The following is a 20021-nucleotide window of genomic DNA, read 5'->3' on the forward strand; positions in this document are numbered from 1 at the left end:
CCAGAGATCTTGTCCTAAAGAGCTTCTGCAGAAGACTCTGAGTCCCCTCCTCCCCATCTTCCCTGACTCCCTCCAGGACATTCTCGTGGACTTCATCTCATCATCTTCCTCCTACCCCTATCATTGGCTCAAAGCACCTGCACCACACATTTTTCCCCCTTCCAGAGCTTGGGGACCTACGTAAACCCTTCATCCCCAGATTTTCTCTATTCTTTCTCTTAGCTCCATGGGATTATGGGCTATATTTGGGAAGAGGAGCCCCATGGCAACACTTACCGAAAGACGCTGATAGGAATTCTAGAAAATTATCATCTTGTTCCAAAGTGGCTGTAGGGAATAGAGAAGGGGAAGGCATGAGTTATCACTGGTTCCTTGCTGTGTTTAGGAGCCCTCCAGGGAAGGCAGAGATGAGGAGTCATTAGATAAGGGTAAGGAGAGCACCTGGGAAGTCAGGTCTGCTAGGCACTGATCATTGTGACACTGTGACCCCAAACAAATGCTCGTTTGCTCCCCTCCCTTCTCTGAAACATACCCCAATCTCTGTGGAAAAAGTGAAGCCGCTTTACTCGGAAGGCCAGGATGGAGCCCTCAGAGACATGGATGGTGGAATCGAAGCTAAAGGAACCCTGGAGGAAGCCGGGAGATCCAGGTGGGGAAAGAGAGAGAAACGGATCATACTCATGAAGATAACGGATATTTGCATATTACTCTATGGTCACAAAACACATGCTCATAGGAAGGTTTTCTAGTGGCCCAAATGTTGAATTTAGATTCAGAGGCCCCGACTCATCTTACGTCAAACACTGAGAAGTGGCACAAGTATGAGAATGGGCAAGAAGAGATGGATTCATGGTGGGGGGAATGTAGGAGTAAGGGATAAAATGGAGGGGGAGGGCCCCTTGTTTTCCTTTAGTCAATTAGTCCAGACTGACTCTCCATGTCCCAACTGAGGTTTTCTTGTCAAAGCCCCTGAAGTGGTTGGTCATTTGCTTCTCCAGCTCATTTAACAGATGAAGAAACAGAGGTAAATAGGGTTAAGCGCTTTGCTGAGGGTGACACAGCTAGTAAGTGTCTGAGGCCAGATTTGAACTGAGGTCTTCCTGGCTCCAGCTCTAGCACCTTATCCATTGCAATGCCTCGCGTCCCCTAGCTATGTGACCTTAGTTGGCACTGACTTTCTCTGTGCATCAGGTTCCTCAAAATCTAAAAATGGGGATGGCCTATTCTGAAAAGTTAACGTGAAGCTCAGTTGAGACAATAGAAGGAGAAATTCTGCAAGACTTTATAAATATAATATAGGTAAGTCCTAGGATTTTGACCTGGGAGGAACCTTAGAAGGACTGAAGAGATAGGGACCAGACCTATGAATTTATTGCAATGGCCTTTAAGAGTTGACAAGAGCACTGACTGAGAGGTTGAATAAATTGCCCAGGGTCACAGAGCTAGTGTGTCTGAAAGAAAGAATTAAAGTCTCTGTTCTTCCTAGTTTTCAGTCAGCTCTTCATTTACTGTGCCATGAGGGATAGACATGGATAGAGCACTGGGTGTAAAATGAGCAAAACCCATGTTCAAATCCAGCCTGAGACACTTACTCTCTGTGTGACCCTGGGCAAGTCACTTAACCTCTGTTTCCCTCATTTTCTACCCACTGTTAAATGGGAATGATAACAGAACCTATTTCATGGGGTTAACAAATGATATAATATTTGTAAAGTGTTTAACATGGTGCCTACTTAGTACAGGGTAGATACTTCATAAATATTTGTTTCCTTCTCCTTCTCCTTATGGAATCATAGATATAGAGTTGTCAGGAGCCATAAAAACCATTATGTTTAGCTTTATTTTATTAAGGTCAAGTGAGATGAAATGACTTGTCAAGTGCCAGTCCAGCAATAAACATTTATTAAGCACCTCCTATGTGCCAAGCACTGTGCTAAACTTTTCAGGCAAAAAAAAAAAAGAAGCAAAAAAAAAGATTACAGATCAATTTCCTTAATAAATATTGATGCAAAAATGTTATATATAAAATAGCAGCAAAATGACTACAGCAGTATATCACAAGGATCATTCCCTTTGATCAGGTGAGATGTATGCCAGGAGTGAAGGGCTACTTTAATATTAGAAAAACTATCAGCATAATTGACAACATCAATAACCAAACTAACAGAAATCACGATTATCTCCATAGATGCAGAAAAAGTCTTCAACCAAATACAAGATCCTTTCCTATCAAAAACACTAGAAAGAATAGGAATAAATGCGCATTTACTTTGATAAGCAGTTTCTATCTAAAACCATCCGTGTCATTTGCAATGGGATAAATTCAAAGTCCTCCAAATAAGATCAGGAGAAAAGCAAAGATGCCCATTATTACCACTATTATTCAATAGTGTTCTAGAAATGCTAACTTTAGCAATAAGAGAAGGAAAAAAAATTGAAAGAGTTAAAGTAGGCAATGAGAAACTATAGTATCATTCTTTATAGATGATATGATTGTATACCAATCGAATCCTAAAAAATCAACTAAAAGAGTAGTTAAAATAATAACTTCTGCAAAGTTGTAGGATACGAAATAAACCCACAGAAATAATCAGCATTTTTCTATGTTTCCAACAAAGACCAGCAGCAAAAGATAAAAAGAGAAATTCCATTTAGAAGAACACTAGAGAATATTTGCCAAGATCAATATAGGATTGATATGAACTCAATTACAAAACACTTTGGTGGCATAGTATACTACAATAAAAATGACAATTCTACTTAAGTTAATTTACTTATTTGGTGCCATACCAATTGAACTACCAAAAATTATTTCACACAGGTAGAAAAAATAAAATTCCTCTGGAAGAACGAAAAGTCCACAATATAAAGAATTCATCAAGAAGAGGTAAAAGACAGCTTTTACCTACAAGGTGTTCACAATCTAAGGGAGGGAAACATGTAAACAACTATATAAAAAGCAAGCTATATATAGGATAATAAAGAAATACTTAAAAGAAGGAAATCACTGGAATTAGGAGGAATTGAGGCAGGCTTCACATGGCTAGTGAGTATCTGACGCAGGATTTGTACATTTGGAGTCTTCTTGACTGCAAAGCTAGTGTCTACTGTCTACACCATGCTAGAACAATATTAAGAAGTAATGACTTAATTAGGAGTACTATTAGGAAGACAGTAAAGAAAATGATCATTGGACCTATACATGTTCCAGAGGAGAAGGCTGAGGTCCTGGACTCTTCAAGGGAAAGGGGCTGAGCTATGTCATGTATCTTTGTGTGATGGTAGCCTTGGGTTTCCCAGTGTAATGGATTGGGCGGCTGAGCTGCATGAAGGACCAGAAGTGTCAGAATTCCAACCTTGAACCCCAAAGCAGTAAGGAGAGGGACATATATGCCTGCATCAGCCTTCCTCCTCTTCTCCAGCTTGGCATCCTTCAGTGTCTCTACTGCCTCAGTCACCATATACAGATTCTCATTATGCTCCCGAAGCTTCTTCAGAAAGTTTGGCTCTGGCACCTTCAGTTTCCTGGGAGAGGGAGAATCATGGTTTTTATGAGTCTCTGGGCCTGAGAATGGACAATAGTTTTTCTTCCCAAATTTTCCTCCTTCTACTGTCTAGCTGACCCACTGTGAGCTTACTCTCTCCCCATCCCTCCTAGGTTCCAGACATTATAGAGGGACTCTCCAGACAATCAGTGGTTCCCATAGCAGCTGGGACCTGCCTTGACTCACCTGATTTGGCTGAAATGTTCATGAGTCTCTGAGTTCACTGTTGTCAGTTAAGTGATACAATAAAGATAAGGGACTTGTGGTCAGGAAGACTCTCTCTAGCCAAGTCATTGGACCTCTCTCCTTAGTTTCCTCAAGTGTAAATCAGGGATAATCCTAGCACCCACCTCCCAGGGTTTATTAGGGTCAAACAAGATAACATATGTGAAGTGCTGTGCAAGCCTTAAAGTGCTTTACAAGGGCCAGTTTCTCTTAATTATTTACAGAAATCTATGTGGGGCCTCTCTGAGATTATGGGTATCTAAGTGTCTGCATTTAAATGTCTTTGTGTGTCCATGAATGCTTGTGTCTTCATGTGTTTTTTTTTTAATAATATTTTATTTGATCATTTCCAAGCATTATTCATTAAAGACAAAGATAATTTTCTTTTCCTCCCCCCCACCGCCCATAGCTGACGCGTGATTCCACTGGGTATCACATGTGTTCTTGATTTGAACCCATTGTCATGTTGTTAGTATTTGCATTAGAATGTTCATTTAGAGTCTCTCCTCTGTCATGTTCCCTTAACCGCTGTAGTCAGGCAGTTGCTTTTCCTCGGTGTTTCTACTCCCACAGTTTGTCCTCTGCTTATGAATAGTGTTTTTTCTCCTAGATCCCTGCAGATTGTTCAGGGACATTACACCGTTATTAATGGAGAAGTCCATTACGTTCGATTATAACACAGTGTATTAGTCTCTGTGTACACTGTTCTCCTGGTTCTGCTCCTCTGGCTCTGCATCACTTCCTGGAGGTCGTTCCAGTCTCCATGGAATTCCTCCACTTTATTATTCCTTTTTGCACAATAGTATTCCATCACCAACACATACCACAATTTGTTCAGCCATTCCCCAATTGAAGGGCATCCCCTCATTTTCCAATTTTTGGCCACCACAAAGAGCGCAGCTATGAATATTCTTGTACATGTCTTTTTCTCCATTATCTCTTTGGGGTACAAACCCAGCAGTGCTATGGCTGGATCAAAGAGTTTACATTCTTTTATCGTCCTTTGGGCATAGTTCCAAATTGCCCTCCAGAATGGTTGGATCAGTTCACAACTCCACCAGCAATGAATTAATGTCCCTACTTTGCCACATCCCCTCCAGCATTCATTACTTTCCTTTGCTGTCATGTTAGCCAATCTGCTAGGTGTGAGGTGATACTTCAGAGTTGTTTTGATTTGCATCTCTCTGATTATAAGAGATTTAGAACACTTCTTCATGTGCTTATTAATAGTTTTGATTTCTTTATCTGAAAACTGCCTATCCAAGTCCCTTGCCCATTTATCAATTGGAGAATGGCTTGGATTTTTGTACAATAGATTTAGCTCTTTATAAATTTGAGTAATTAAACCTTTGTCAGAGGCTTTTATGAAGATTTTTCCCCAATTTGTTGTTTCCCTTCTGATTTTAGTTACATTGGTTTTGTTTGTACAAAAGCTTTTTAATTTGATGTAGTCAAAATTATTTATTTTAAATTTTGTGACTCTTTCTATGTCTTGCTTGCTTTTAAAGTCTTTCCCCTCCCAAAGGTCTGACATGTATACTATTCTGTGTTTACCCAATTTACTTATGGTTTCCTTCTTTATATTTAAGTCATTCACCCATTTTGAGTTTATCTTGGTGTAGGGTGTGAGGTGTTGATCAATTCCTAATCTCTCCCACACTGTCTTCCAGTTTTCCCAGCAGTTTTTATCGAATAGTGGATTTTTGTCCCAAAAGCTGGGATCTTTGGGTTTATCGTATACTGTCTTGCTGAGGTCGCTTTCCCCCAGTCTATTCCACAGATCCTCCTTTCTGTCTCTTAGCTAGTTCCAAATTGTTTTGATGACCGCTGCTTTATAATATGGTCTGAGATCTGGGACTGCAAGGCCCCCTTCCTTTATATTTTTTTCATTGTTTCCCTGGATATCTTTGATCCTTTGTTCTTCCAAATGAAATTTGTTATGGTTTTTTCTAAATCAGTAAAGAAATTTTTTGGGAGTTCAATGGGTATGGCACTAAATAGATAAATAAGTTTGGGTAGGATGGTCATTTTTATTATATTGACTCATCCTATCCATGAGCAGTTAATGTTCTTCCAATTGCTCAAGTCTAGTTTTAGTTGTGTGGAGAGTGTTTTGTAGCTGTGTTCATATAGCTCCTGTGTTTGTCTCGGGAGATAGATTCCTAGGTATTTTATTTTGTCTAAGGTGATTTTGAATGGGATTTCTCTTTCTAGTTTTTGCTGCTGAGCTGTGTTGGAGATATATAGAAATGATGATGACTTATGTGGGTTTATTTTGTATCCTGCAACTTTGCTAAAATTGTTAATTATTTCAATTACCTTTTTGGTTGAATCTCTAGGATTCTTTAAGTAGACCATCATGTCATCTGCAAAGAGTGATAACTTGGTCTCCTCCTTGCCTATTTTGATGCCTTCATGTGTTTTTGAATGAATGAAAACCTCTGATTTGTGGTTTTGTATCAGGATGTCTCTTTGTCATTGCAAGCCTGTGCTTGCAGAAAGAGGGTCGGCCTTGGGCCTATTAGAGAGATCCATATGCCAGCTCTTATCATCAGCTCTTGAGCCCTTTCCAACCCAGGCCTCACCTTTTCCTTAAGGACTCCAACTCCTGCACGATGCTGAGTTTCTGAATCTCCAGGTAGTTATTATGGGAGCCACCAGCAGAAAAGGTGATCATCACAGGAATCCCAAAGTCTGTAGCAGTCCCCGCAGTTGCCATAGTCTTCTCAGTGTTTTCTCCAACTTTAATCACTGGACCTTTACATGGCTCTGCCAGACAGAGACAGCAGATCTTATCTTGTTACCCTGCTTTATTTATTTATTTTTCTTTAAAACAGGCTTATATTTATTGATGGTAGAAAAAAGACAGTTTTCATAGGAATATATTTCCAGAAACTGTATTCTGCTGATCTATCTTTAACTCTCGATAATAATTTCATTGAACACAACGGCTGTCTTGGGTATTCTTGAGGGTTTCGGGTGTGTATGATAGGACCAAAGAGATACCTTCCTTCTGTGATATATGTCAGGTATAGTGACTTAGTGGATAGAACACTGACCTTGGAATCAGGAAAAACTGAGTCCAAATCCCACCTCAGGTATAGTTTGTTCATCCTTTCAGTTGGATCTGACCCTTTATGACTCAGTTAAGGATTTTCTGGGTGAAGATTTTGGAGTGGTTAGTGATTTTCTTTCCCTTTAACAGAAATGTGTGATTTGTCCAGGTTCATACAGCTAGTAAGAGTCTTGGGAAAATGGGAAGTTCTCACTCCAGACCTCTTACTTTATCTGTTGTGTCATATAAGTGTCTGTAAATCTGGTCGAGTCAATTAAATGCTACTTTACCTCTGTTTTCTCATTCCTAAAATAAGAGGATAGGACTCAATAGCCTTTAGGGCATCTTCCAGCTTGAAATGGGCTCCTATGGCCTCCTCCAACATCCTGCCAACAGTTGACCTGCAGTTATATCTTTGGTGACCCTTGCTGAGGAGCTTCTGTAGAGTTGGACATGGTGACCTCTAGTGTACTTTCCAGACTTAAATATATGATATAAGGAGGTAATACTTTAGCTTAGCTTTGAATGAAATAAGGGATTCTAAGAGATGGCATTGAGGAATGCGTTCTTTCTAGGCTCAGACAAATCATATAAAGCAAGATGATGAGAGAGAAAATATTACTTCTGAACAATGGCGATAATGTTTCCAGCATAAGCCTAATGATTGATTGTGTTTCTATCAGTAAGTTCATGGAGGTTCATAGCCTGAAGACTGGTCACTAGTGGATGAATTTTTTTTTAAATGAGGTTTTATTTTTCATTTTGTCCAGATTTCATGTCAGTACAATTTTCAATAATAATTTTTCTGTAAAATCTTTTTTTAACTACCCCCTACCCTCTCCCTCCCTTGTACTACTTCCCTCCCCCCAGTCCATTTGTTACCCTTCTATTTCAGTATAGGGCACAAATCAAATCTCTGCCCCAATGGATTGGATTGTTCTTCCCTCTTTGAGTCAATTTCAATGCATGTAAGAGTTGAGTATTTCCTATCTCCAATCTCTTTACCCTTCCAGTGTATTGATGTTCTCCCCCCCTCCTGCCATGTGCTTCTTTGTGACATATAAATTTACCCCCTTCAGTTTATTTTCCCATTTCTTTTAGTATTAACCTCTTTTTAAAGCTCTAGTTGTATATATATTTATATATATGCATATATATATATATATACAAGTAAATATATATATATTTATCCATATATATCTATATACAAATTTATGTCTTGGCATTTCATCTTATACAGTTTTTCTCTGCTCCCTCTAAGTGCAATTCTTCTAGCTACTCAGGTGATAGTAACAATTTTTGAGTTACCAATGACCTCTTTTCTTATAGGGAAACATCATTTTAACATATTGGGTCTCTTAAAAATAAGTTTTTTTTTCTTTTTTCCCTCTTTCTTAATTCCCATTTGAAGATTCTCTTGGGTTCTGTGTTTGGGCATCACATTTTCTGTTCAGGTTTGGTCTTTTCTTTACAAATGCTTGGAATTCTTCCATTTTCTTAAATGACCATATTTTCCCCTGTAAGAATATAGTCACTTTTGCTGGGTAGTTGATTCTTGGTTGTAGACCTAGTTCCCTTGCTTTCTGGAATATCATATTCTTGTTACCCGGCTTTAAATCCATCACCTCCAAAAAGACTACCTGAATTTCCTCACAGTATCATAGGGCCCGCTCTCTTCTCTAAAGTGAGCATGAATCAGGGAATTTTCTCTCATCCTCTGGGAACATTTAAGTGCCAGCTCTAGCATTTTAAATTTGGAAAGCCCTGGGAATTATTCAAGAACATGTCATTTGTCATATGTTAAAGTTTGGTGGAAAGGGAACTAGATTTAGAGTGAGCCCTTGATTTCAATCCTGGCTCTACTCCTTACTATCTTTGTGACTATCACCAAATCATGTCCCTTCTCTTGGCCTCATTTTTTCCCTTTATAAAATGGGGTCAATTATGTCATCTGCTTCTTGGCAGAGAGATGGTGGCCTGGAGGGAGGACACACATTTTAAGACATGGTCAAAGTGTTGACTTATTTTGATTGTTAGAAGAATGTGTTCTATGAATGCATGGAATGGGAGCCAGAGAGAATTGGAGGGAGTTGACAACAATATTTTTACAAAGACCAAAAGATCAATAAAACAGTTTCTTAAGAAAGAAAACAATTATGTTGAAATAGCTTTGAAAATGTTTTAAAAAAATATAAGGTCAGAGATCCTTGGTTAAAAACACCAGATCTACAGGAAGGATCTTTGAATTAAAAGGAGAATATTGAAAGGTTATGACTAAAAGAAATGGGAAAAGAAACAAATGGGGGTAAATTTAGATGTCACATCACCTCATGGCGGGAGGAGGGAGAACATCAATACACTGGAAGGGTAAAGAGGTTGGAGATAGGAAATACTCAACTCTTACGTACTTTGAAACTGACCCAAAGAGGGAAGAACAATCCAATCCATTGGCGAAGAGAATAGATTTGCGCCCTATATGGGAGTAGAAGGGTAAAAAACAGACTGGTGGGGAGGGAAGCAGTACAAGGGAGGGAGAGGGTGGGGGGAAATTTTTTTTAAAAGACTAAAGGGGAAAATAAGGGAAGGAATAAGAAGGGAGGGGGGTAGAAAGGGAAGTAAAATAAGGGGGAACTAGGGGGACTGACTATAAACAAACATTGGTGTAGTTAAAAGAGATAGGGAAGGTAATTACATCCTGATAAAGGCAGTATAGACAATGAGGAAATATCTGTACTCAATATGTATGCACCAAATGGCAGAGCATCCAAATTTTTAAAGGAGAAACTAGAAGAGCTCAAGGATGAAATAGATAGAAAAACTATACTAGTGGGAGATCTGAACCTTCCCCTATCTGAACTAGATAAATCAAATAAAAAAATAAACAAGAAAGAAGTGAGAGAAGCAAATGAAATCTTAGAGAAATTAGTTAGTAGACATATGCAGAAAAATAAATAGGGACAAAAAGGAATACATCTTCTTTTTAGCAGCACATGGTACATTCACAAAAATTGACAATGTACTAGGGCACAAAATCATTGCAAACAAGTGCAAAAGGGCAGAAATAATAAATGCAACCTTCTCAGACCACAATACAAAAATAAAAATGCAAAAAAAAAGCCCAAATAGACTGTATCCAAGATGAAAAGGGAGACCTCACCTCTAATGAAGAGGAAATCAAGGCAATCATTAAAAACTATTATGCCCAACTATATGGCAATAAATATACCAACCTTGGTGATATGGATGAATATTTACAAAAATATAAATTGCCTAGACTAACAGAAGAAGAAATAAATTTCTTAAATAATCCCATATCAGAAAAAGAAATCCAACAGGCCATCAAAGAACTTCCTAAGAAAAAACCCTCAGGGCCTAATGGATTCACAAGTGAATTCTATCAAACATTCAAAGAACAGCTAACTCCAATACTATACAAACTATTTGACATAATAAGCAAAGAGGGAGTTCTACCAAATTCATTTTACGACACAAACATGGTACTGATTCCAAAGCCAGGCAGGCCAAAAACAGAGAAAGAAAATTATAGACCAATCTCCCCAATGAATATAGATGCAAAAATCTTAAATAGGATACTAGCAAAAAGACTCCAGCAAGTGATCAGAAGAGTCATTCACCATGATCAAGTAGGATTTATACCAGAGATGCAGGGCTGGTTCAATATTAGGAAAACCATCCACATAATTGACCATATCAACAAGCAAACCAACAAAAAACACATGATTATTTCAATAGATGCAGAAAAAGCCTTTGATAAAATACAACACCCATTCCTATTAAAAACACTAGAAAGCATAGGAATAGAAGGGTCATTCCTAAAAATAATAAACAGTATATATCTAAAACCATCAGCTAATATCATCTGCAATGGGGATAAACTAGATGCATTCCCAATAAGATCAGGAGTGAAACAAGGCTGCCCATTATCACCTCTACTATTTGACATTGTACTAGAAACACTAGCAGTAGCAATTAGAGAAGAAAAAGAAATTGAAGGCATTAAAATAGGCAAAGAGGAGACCACATTATCACTCTTTGCAGATGACATGATGGTCTACTTGAAGAATTCTAGAGATTCAACCAGAAAGCTAATCAAAATAATCAACAACTTTAGCAAAGTTGCAGGATACAAAATAAACCCGCATAAGTCATCAGCATTTCTAAATATTTCCAACACAGCTTAGCAGCAAGAACTAGAAAGAGAAATCCCATTCAAAGTCACCTTAGACAAAATAAAATACCTAGGAATCTATCTCCCGAGACAAACACAGGAGCTATATGAACACAGCTACAAAACACTCTCCACACAACTAAAACTAGACTTGAACAACTGGAAGAACATTAACTGCTCATGGGTAGGACGAGCCAATATAATTAAAATGACCATCCTACCCAAACTTATTTATCTATTTAGTGCCATACCCATTGAACTCCCAAAAAATTTCTTTACTGATTTAGAAAAAACCATAACAAATTTCATTTGGAAGAACAAAGGATCAAAGATATCCAGGGAAACAATGAAAAAAACATAAAGGAAGGGGGCCTTGCAGTCCCAGATCTCAGACTATATTATAAAGCAGCGGTCATCAAAACAATTTGGTACTGGCTAAGAGACAGAAGGAGGATCAGTGGAATAGACTTGGGGTAAGTGACCTCAGCAGGACAGTATATGACAAACCCAGAGAACCCAGCTTTTGGGATAAAAATACACTATTTTGTAAAAACTGCAGGGAAAATTGGAGGACAGTGTGGGAAAGATTAGGTTTAGATCAATACCTCATACCCTATACCAAGATAAATTCTAAATGGGTGAATGACTTGAACATAAAGAAGGAAACTATAAGAAAATTAGGCAAACACAGAATAGTATACATGTCAGACCTTTGGGAAGGGAAAGATTTTAAAACCAAGCAAGACTTAGAGAGAGTCACAAAATGCAAAATAAATAATTTGGAATACATCAAATTAAAGAGTTTTTGTACAAACAAAACCAATGTAACTAAAATCAGAAGGAAAGCAAAAAATTGGGAAGCAGTCTTCATAAAAACCTCTGACAAAGGTTTAATTACTGAAATTTACAAAGAGCTAAATCAATTGTACAAAAAAATCAAACCATTCTCCAATTGATAAATTGGCAAGGAACATGAACAGGCAGTTCTCAGCCAAAGAAATCAAAACTATTAATAAGCACATGAAAAAGTGCTCTACATCTCTTATAATCAGAGAGATGCAAATCAAAACAACTCTGAGGTATCACCTCACACCTAGCAGATTGGCTAACATGACAGCTATGGAAAGTAATGAATGCTGGAGGGGATGCGGCAAGGTAGGGACACTAATGCATTGTTGGTAGAGTTGTGAATTGATCCAACCATTCTGGAGGGCAATTTGGAACTATGCCTAAAGGGCGAAAAAAGACTGTCTGACCTTTGATCCAGCCATAGCACTGCTGGGTTTATACCCCAAAGAGATAATAAGGAAAAAGACTTGTACAAGAATATTCATAGCTGCATTCTTTGTGGTGGTGAAAAATTGGAAAATGAGGGGATGCCCTTCAATTGGGGAATGGCTGAACAAATTGTGGTATATGTTGGTGATGGAATACTATTGTGCAAAAAGGAATAATAAAGTGGAGGAATTCCATGGAGTCTGGAACAACCTCCAGGAAGTGATGCAGAGCGAAAGGAGCAGAATCAGGAAATCATTATACATAGAGACTGATACACTGTGGTACAATTGAAGGTAATGGACTTCTCCATTAGGAACAATGCAATGTCCCTGAACAATCTGCAGGGATCTAAAAAACACTATCCACAAGCAGAGGATAAACTGTGGGAGTAAAAACACCAAGGAAAAGCAACTGCTTGACTACAGGGGGGAAGGGGATATGACTGAGGAGAGACTCTAAATGAACACTCTAATGCAGATACCAACAACATGGAAATGGGTTCGAGTCAAGAACATATGTGATATGCAGTGGAATCATGCGTCAGCTGTGGGAGAGGTGGTGGGAGGCGGGGGGGAGGAAAAGAAAATGATTTTTGTTTCCAATGAATAATGTTTGGAAATGACCAAATAAAATAATGTTAAAAAAAAGATAACCCTAAAAAAAAGAAAGAAAACAATTATGTTGAAAAAGCTAAGAAAATGTTTTAAAAAAATATAAGTTTGGAGATCCTTGGTTAAAAACACCAGATCCACAGGAAGGATCTTTGAATTAAAAGGAGAATATTGACAGGGACTCTCGGAACTACCATATTGTGATATAGTCCTCTGCTCAGTGACCATGAGTTTGTACTTGTAATTTGCCTCAGCTGTATAGTGAAACAAATATATAATGGCTAAGCAGAATCTTAGAGGTTATGATGTTCTTTATGAAAAAAATAAACAACCCCCTTCCCTTCAGTCTTAGAATCAAAGCTGTGTATTGTTCCAACACAGAACAGTGGTAGGGCATAGGCATTGTGGGTTAAGTGACTTGCTCAGGTTCACTTAGCAAGGAAGAGTCTGAGGCCAATTTTGAACCCAGGACCTTTCATTTTGGGGCCTGGCTCTTGATCCACTGAGCCACCCAGCTGCCCCATCTGAGGTTCTCTAGTAAGCCTCTCTTTCTTCCAATTTCCTTTTTTGTGTTGATGGCATAACTATTTGTAGACATACTCAGACTCTTCACTTCCCCCTCTTTGTCCTCATCTGTAAATACTGTTTCTTCTAAGGTTATTAATGCTTTGTGTCCCCTTCTCTTCACCCTCTTTACCCTTCTATTTTCCTCCTCATTTTTCCTCTCCTTTTTTCTTTTCTGTTCTCTTTCCTTTCTTCTTCCCACAGTCCTTTTTCTTCCTCCCTTCCTCCTTTCCTTCCTTTCATCTTTCTTAACTTCGCTCTGTCATTCCTTCATTCCTTCATTTGTTTGTTCATTCTTTTGTTTCTTCCCTAAGAAAGCAGTCGTCCCAGCGGCCCCAAGATCCAGGCATTCAGAGATTAGGGACTCTGATGCCAACAGAAAGTTTCTGTGTTTCAGAAAGTTACCCCTTCTTTATCTGGGTTGTGGTGGCCAAAGAGGGACCCATGATATGCTCAGAGTAAGAACTTTCTAGGCTGTCACCACTTAATTGGATCCTCTCCTACTCAGATTGTTCCTTTCCTCTGAAACTGATTTCTGCTAATATATTGAGTGTACTCTTAATTCATATTCACTTCTCTATGATAATGCTCCAAGTCAGTGACTTGAAGCTTTGACTTGTACCTTCTCTTTCTCTGTGTCCCCTTCGTAGTGCCTTAGGTTGTCTGAGAGCTTTTTTTTCTTTCCAGACCTCTTTGAGGTCCATGAGACCTGGATATCACTGGGTGAGTGCCTCTGATGGAGCCTCTCCTGCCTTGTTCAGCTCCCCATTCCCTGTACCCACTTCCTTACTTGGAATGTTATCATTGATCAAGAATCAACAACCAATCCCTGATGTCTCCCTGATTATGATTTCAGAAATAGACAACCAATAAAATGTGCTGTATCAGACCCTTCCTCCCTAAAAATAAACCCTTAACTCTTCCTTCCCTGGGTTGTGGATTGCCCTAATGTGTAAAGGATGGCACCTATATGTCTGCATATTAAGAGCAGCAGTGAACAGAGCTTGCCCTGACATGGGTGTTTCAAGCCCAGAGGATATCCTCTTGCAGCAGCAGCAGCAGCCTCTGCCATGGTCTCATGAGCAATGGATTGGAGGCCAGATGAGGTCCTTCTAGGGGGTCAGTATCTTTTCTGGAGCTTACTGTCTCAGAGAGTTGCTTTAAGCAAGGAGAGTTTGTAGCTTACCTTGGCTTTCACAGCACTATGTGTTAGAGGTGGAATTTGAACCCAGGTCTTCTTGACTCTAAGGCCAGCTCTAACCACTAAGTCATGCTCCATCTTTGTGGCTTAAAATATGTGTGCAATGAAAAGGTATTGTTTTTAACATCAGTAGCCAGTCTTCCTCTTGTAGGGATACCTGTGAGTCCTAAGGCAGCTGCAGTGAGCTGGTACGTGCCCTCTCACCCCCTGAAGGATGGCCTTCAAGACCAAGAGAGGGTGAGCAACTGAATATATTGCCTGATGAGTTTTTCTCTCCTCTCCCTCCTTTGCAGGAATTCATAGCCTTGAGGACTGAATCTATAGCTGGTGTGTTTGCAGGGTTCCATGCAAGACTGCCTCATTTTTGACTATGGAAAGAATGTGTGTGTCTCTGTGTGTGTTTATGTATGTTTGTGGAGGGGGGTTGCTCTCATGGATGCCTCTACCTGGCAGTTCAGGTCCTTCCTCCAGAATATCTCTGAGAGAGAAGTCTGTCTTGACATATCGGACTCCCCAGAAGCTTGTTCTTGTTCTCTTCACCAGGCAGAAAGGCCGGAAGCAGGAAACATCAATGATGCTGGTGACAGGAATCAGCTCACCTGAGGGATCCAGCTGCCTTACCAAAGCCTGAGTGGTATCTTGAAACACAGAAGCCATGCTTTCTAAGAAGGGAATGGAGGAGGAGAGAATGAAGCAAGAACCAGCTCTCTCAGCCTTTATCTGGCCATCCCTCCTCTCCTCAGCCGGGACCTGGATTCTTTCCTCTCACCCATATGGGAGGGCCTCCCTATGGCTGAATGGGCACACCTTGGATGGCCACAGCTGCGCTTCCATTTCACTCCTGGACACCGTCTAGGACCACAGCCCACATCCAAAGTCTCCCATCTCTTTTCACCCTGTCTTCACTGGGCCACTTTGTGGGAGTTCCCACTTATCCCTGCCCTTGCTTGGCATAGAACTGATAGCTTTACCTGGCTTCTCTGCCTCCCACCTCCCCAGCCCCTGTACCTCCCAGCTCTGAGCCCAGGGACCTGAGGACAGACAAGCAAAGAGAATAGATGTCTCTCCCCATAGATTGTCCCAAGTTCCATCTCTTACTGGACTTCTTAGTTCTTTACCCTGTTCCCCATCCTCTGTGTTTCTTGTGAACGTAGAGAAAAGAAGAGATATGGAGAGATGAGAGATGGTGAACAAGGGGCATAATCCTCCTTCTGTGCTCCCTCCATCAAAGTTTATGCCAGAGACTGTTTCTCACAGACCCAAGAAGCCCTCAGGGTGACCCCCTCTTACTTGCTGGATCTCCTGTCTCTTTCCCAGCAGAACTTTGGGGGATTAGAAGTCCCCAAATGATTTCAGGGTAAGACTTGAGGCTGAAGGGGACCCTTCTCTCTGTAGGTTCTGGGCTTACTTCAGAGGAACTATTTTTGGATGCCTCTCAGGTGCAATGGCCATATTGAATGGGGATTCAGCTGTTCAAGTTAATGGAAAAATAGAGGTGTCACACGTGTCCCCACTGTGTAGATAGAAACCACTCCCTATGCTGGTCCTACTCCACATCCCATTTTATGTGTGTACTTTTTGTGAAGGAGGGGGGCACAGGTAAAGGAGGTGTGGTGCTGGAGGGGACACCTTTCTCTCTGAGTTGGTGCTGAGGTGGAAGATGGTCTGGAGTGGGAGCTCTGGTGCCTGCTGGGAGCTCGAGGTTTTCTTGTTGGCTTAAGCAGTGTAGGGGGCTGTGGATTTTGGCTTCCTGATTCGGCTTAGGTATTTAGCTAGGTGATATTTTCTGTCTCCTTCCTGTATTTTCCTCTTTTTGCTTTATCTCCACTTTTATTAAAACTTAATTGTTAAGAGCTACTAACAGGCTCCTGATTTGAGAGTTAATTTTATTGAGGGCAACCACCATCTTTTTAAAATTAATATTACATTTAATAACTTTACTTTCATTATTACACCACCCTTATGTCTTCACATAGTTCCTTCCTAGAAGCCAGCACAAGTTGTCCCAGCCTACCCCTGGGGAATGGGGAGAAAAGAACCCTTGGGATATAATGGTGAATCAGACAGTGGTTCCCATTAAGTGGGGGCAGGGTGGGCAGCAGAGAGGGAAATTTGGCTCAAAGAGCTCCTATGAAAAAATCTTGCCCTTTCCTCCTTAGAAGCCTGGAGCTGCCAATTTTTGAGCCTGAGAGAATGCCAGATCTCCTGTCATTTCTGAGTATTTGCATTAATTTATGTGGGGAATGGGCCATTAGATTTCTACTCTTGTCTACGGAAAGGGAAAGAGAAAACAAAGGGTTTCAATCCCTTCCTGGAAAGAACAGTCTAGAAAATAGGAGGAGAGCTGAAGAGTGATACAGAGGCCATTCATCCAAAAAAGTGGAGATGACGTTTCTTCTATTTGGAGAATCGGATGGTAACAGGGTCCAAAGGCAAAACGGAGAAATGTTTCAGAAGGAGGCATTAGAAAAGGGACAGGAGTTCTGGTGCTAAGAAGGTTGAAATGAGGAAGGAACTTGCCTTGTGTCTCCCAAATTTTCGCTCAAATATCTTTAAAAGAAAGTGACTTACCGAACTTTGGAGCAATGAAGCAGTTTTCCGGAGCAGGAGAGCTGGGAGGGTCAGCAAGAACAACCTAGTTCTCTGGGGTGGGAGAGAAGCAGTTTCTAGAGCAGAAAGTCCGAAGTTTTTTCTCTTTCTGAATTTTCTTACTTTGGCTTCTGATAAAACTAATCACAGCTGGGGAAGAGGGTCTGGAAGCCACTGCCCGGCCCGGGACTTTCCTCACCTTCCAGAGAGATGCTGGAGCAGGCAGCTGCTTGTCTTCGGGCTCTAGCTGCTTTGCTCCTCCCATCGTCACTGCAAGAGGCCTGCAGCTCTGCCCCGCCCCGCCCTTCCTACCCTGCTGGGGTCTGCCAGGATCCAGGATTCCAGACTACCATCACAGGTGCTCCTTGGCAGGTGAGAGAGCAGGCCCCGCCTGAGGAGGAAGAAACAGAGTACATTGAGCTTCTGGCAGCAGAAAAGCATCAAGTTGAAGTCCTTAAAAACATGCAGCATCAGAACAAAAGTCTGTCCATGCTTGATGGAATTCGTGAAGATGTAAGAAAGGCAGCAGATCGCTCAGAAGAAGAAATAGAGGAACATGTTTTTGATGACAACAAGGCAGTAATGGGGGCCAATTTTGAGGCAGTTTTGAGAGTAGAGGAGGAGGAAGCCAATTCCAAGAGAAATGGATCAAAACATGAAGTAGAGATCATTTGGGCCTTAGTATGCTAAGTGACTCTCAAAACAATCAATATCTATTGAGTAAGCCCAGAGAGTCAACAATTCCAGGAGCTGATCCCCCCTTCAGAAAGGATGTTGTTACTATAGGAATGCTGTCGTTACCATGTGGATGGATATGTACCAAGAGGGGATTGCCAACAAGGTTTGGTTACATTATTTGTGGTGTACTACTGGCACCCTCAGGATTAAACAGTATTAAGTCTGTTGTGCCAGTGGAGACATCAGGAGCATTTGGGGTGTTTTTACTCTCTTTCTTGTTGGCTTGGAGTTTTCCCCAGAAAAGTTGAGAAGGGTTGCAAGGAAGATCTCCTTGCAAGGCTCATGCTATGTGACATTCCTAATGATGACATTTGGCTTATTGTGGGGACACTCTTGACAAATCAGACTAACACAAAGTATTTTTATTTCTACTTGTTCATCCTTATCAAGCAGAGCCTTGGGGTGCAGGTTCCTTGTTGGTGGTGCCCGAGGTGAGAAAGAAGGTGATCTTGACTAGAGCAGTGTGCTCCTTGGCATGCTGGTGATGCAAGATGTACAGCTGGGATTACTGGTTACTGTTTTTCTTGTATGTCTTATTATAAAGTCATCTTATGGGGCCATATTATTGAAAGTTGCATATGGAGAGCAAAGGAAATAAAGACATTCTTGTTTTAGCAGCCTTCATCTTTCTAATGTTAACGATCACAGAGGTTCTTGATGTTCCAATGGAGGTGGGGTGCTTTTTGACTGGAGCACTGATTTCTTCTCAAGGTCATATGGTTACTGAAGAGATTATGTCCTATGTTGAACCTATATGAGACTTTCTGGCCATCATTTTCTTTGCATCTATAGGTCTCCTTGTTTTCCCCCTTTTGTAATATATGAACTCACTGTTTTGATGTTCCTCACTCTGTCAGTGGTAATACTGAAGTTTGTTTTGGCAGTGCTTGTCTTCTTCCTTATTCTGCCCAACAGTGGTCAGTACATCGAATGGATTGCCTCAGCTGGACTGACACAAGTCAGTGAGTTTTCTTTTGTTCTGGGAAGCAGAGCACCGAGAGCAGGAATCATCTCAAGAGAGGTCTATTTCCTTATATTGAGTGTAACTACTTAAAGTCTTTTACTCGCCCCAGCATCATGGAAAGCTGCAATTATGAAAAGTTTGCCAAGACCAGAAAGACGATTAAGTACCTGAAAATAAAAGTATTCATCTCGAAATAATACATTCTTTGCAGAAATAACAAACAAACCTCAAATCTCTTTGCAGGAATTTGTGATATACCTTCTTTTGAGCCTTACATATTTTAAAGCAATACAAACTGTATTAAATTATTAGTGTTTTGATGCTTGCCCAGCTTACTAAATATGCATTGTTATGTCTTGGAATCTTCCAAAATAACTCATTTAGACTCAGTTATGCACAGAAGAATGGCTTTGAAAATAATGCATCATACAGATTGCCTTCTCTATTTTGCCTGGATTGCTTTTTTTCTCAATTTATTCCCATCTTCTTTTGTTTATTTATTTATTTACCTTTTTTGGGTAGAAAGCAAAAATTTAAATATCCTTTTTTAATGGTGCCTGTGGCACCATGTCAAAATGACTAAATTTATCTCTGTAAAATCTAGATTTGTAATCGGTAGGTCAGGCATTTGTCATTAAAATAAGTGGTGTGAATTTCTAGTTCATTCAGAGTTTGGCAGCTTAATTTTAATGTTTAATATGATCAAAACTTTTTGTTCTAAATGAGGTGATATCTTACAGTGCCTGATTGCTTTTTATCATATCACCTTTAAATACTCCTTTTAATGTTACTTCATTCTTTTTCTAAAATTTGCACTTTCATCTGTCTGTTAACTACATCCTTTAGTAAATATGATCTTTGATCACGATACAATATTCTTGAACAGGAGTTGAAGATTTTTTGAAATCTCAATTTGGAGATTAAATTCTGATGCTGAATGACATACTCTTTTATTAAATAATATGTTTAAATATTCACATGTTATTCCATAAGAGATCAGATTTAAGCTTTGCTTCTTAGAAGAACCAAGTTCTAGCTATCATATAAAAATTTTTTTTGCTA

At 40.0% G+C, this 20021-nt stretch overlaps 2 protein-coding genes across 2 annotated transcripts in view; one reads left to right on the forward strand and one right to left on the reverse strand.

Annotated features, from left to right (window-relative positions):
• The window catches only part of LOC100016750 (gasdermin-A-like), a 23283-nt gene extending 5796 nt beyond the window's left edge, over window positions 1–17487 (reverse strand). The window contains exons 1-6 of the mRNA XM_056816773.1: window positions 17240–17487; window positions 15115–15330; window positions 6356–6539; window positions 3357–3525; window positions 533–626; window positions 277–327 (exon numbers count right to left, since the gene is read on the reverse strand). Of these exons, the coding sequence (XP_056672751.1) occupies window positions 277–327; window positions 533–626; window positions 3357–3525; window positions 6356–6539; window positions 15115–15325 (709 nt within the window). The 5' untranslated portion in view covers window positions 15326–15330; window positions 17240–17487. The remainder of the gene's footprint in view (window positions 1–276; window positions 328–532; window positions 627–3356; window positions 3526–6355; window positions 6540–15114; window positions 15331–17239) is intronic.
• Window positions 17468–18024, forward strand: LOC130457222 (transmembrane and coiled-coil domain-containing protein 3-like). The gene has a single exon (XM_056816774.1). It carries the CDS (start codon window positions 17468–17470, stop codon window positions 17945–17947), a length of 480 nt encoding a protein of 159 aa, XP_056672752.1. The 3' UTR covers window positions 17948–18024.
• Window positions 18025–20021: the final 1997 nt, after the last annotated feature.

This window comes from Monodelphis domestica, chromosome 2 (genome assembly GCF_027887165.1).
Source record: "Monodelphis domestica isolate mMonDom1 chromosome 2, mMonDom1.pri, whole genome shotgun sequence".
Lineage (NCBI taxonomy): Eukaryota > Metazoa > Chordata > Mammalia > Didelphimorphia > Didelphidae > Monodelphis > Monodelphis domestica.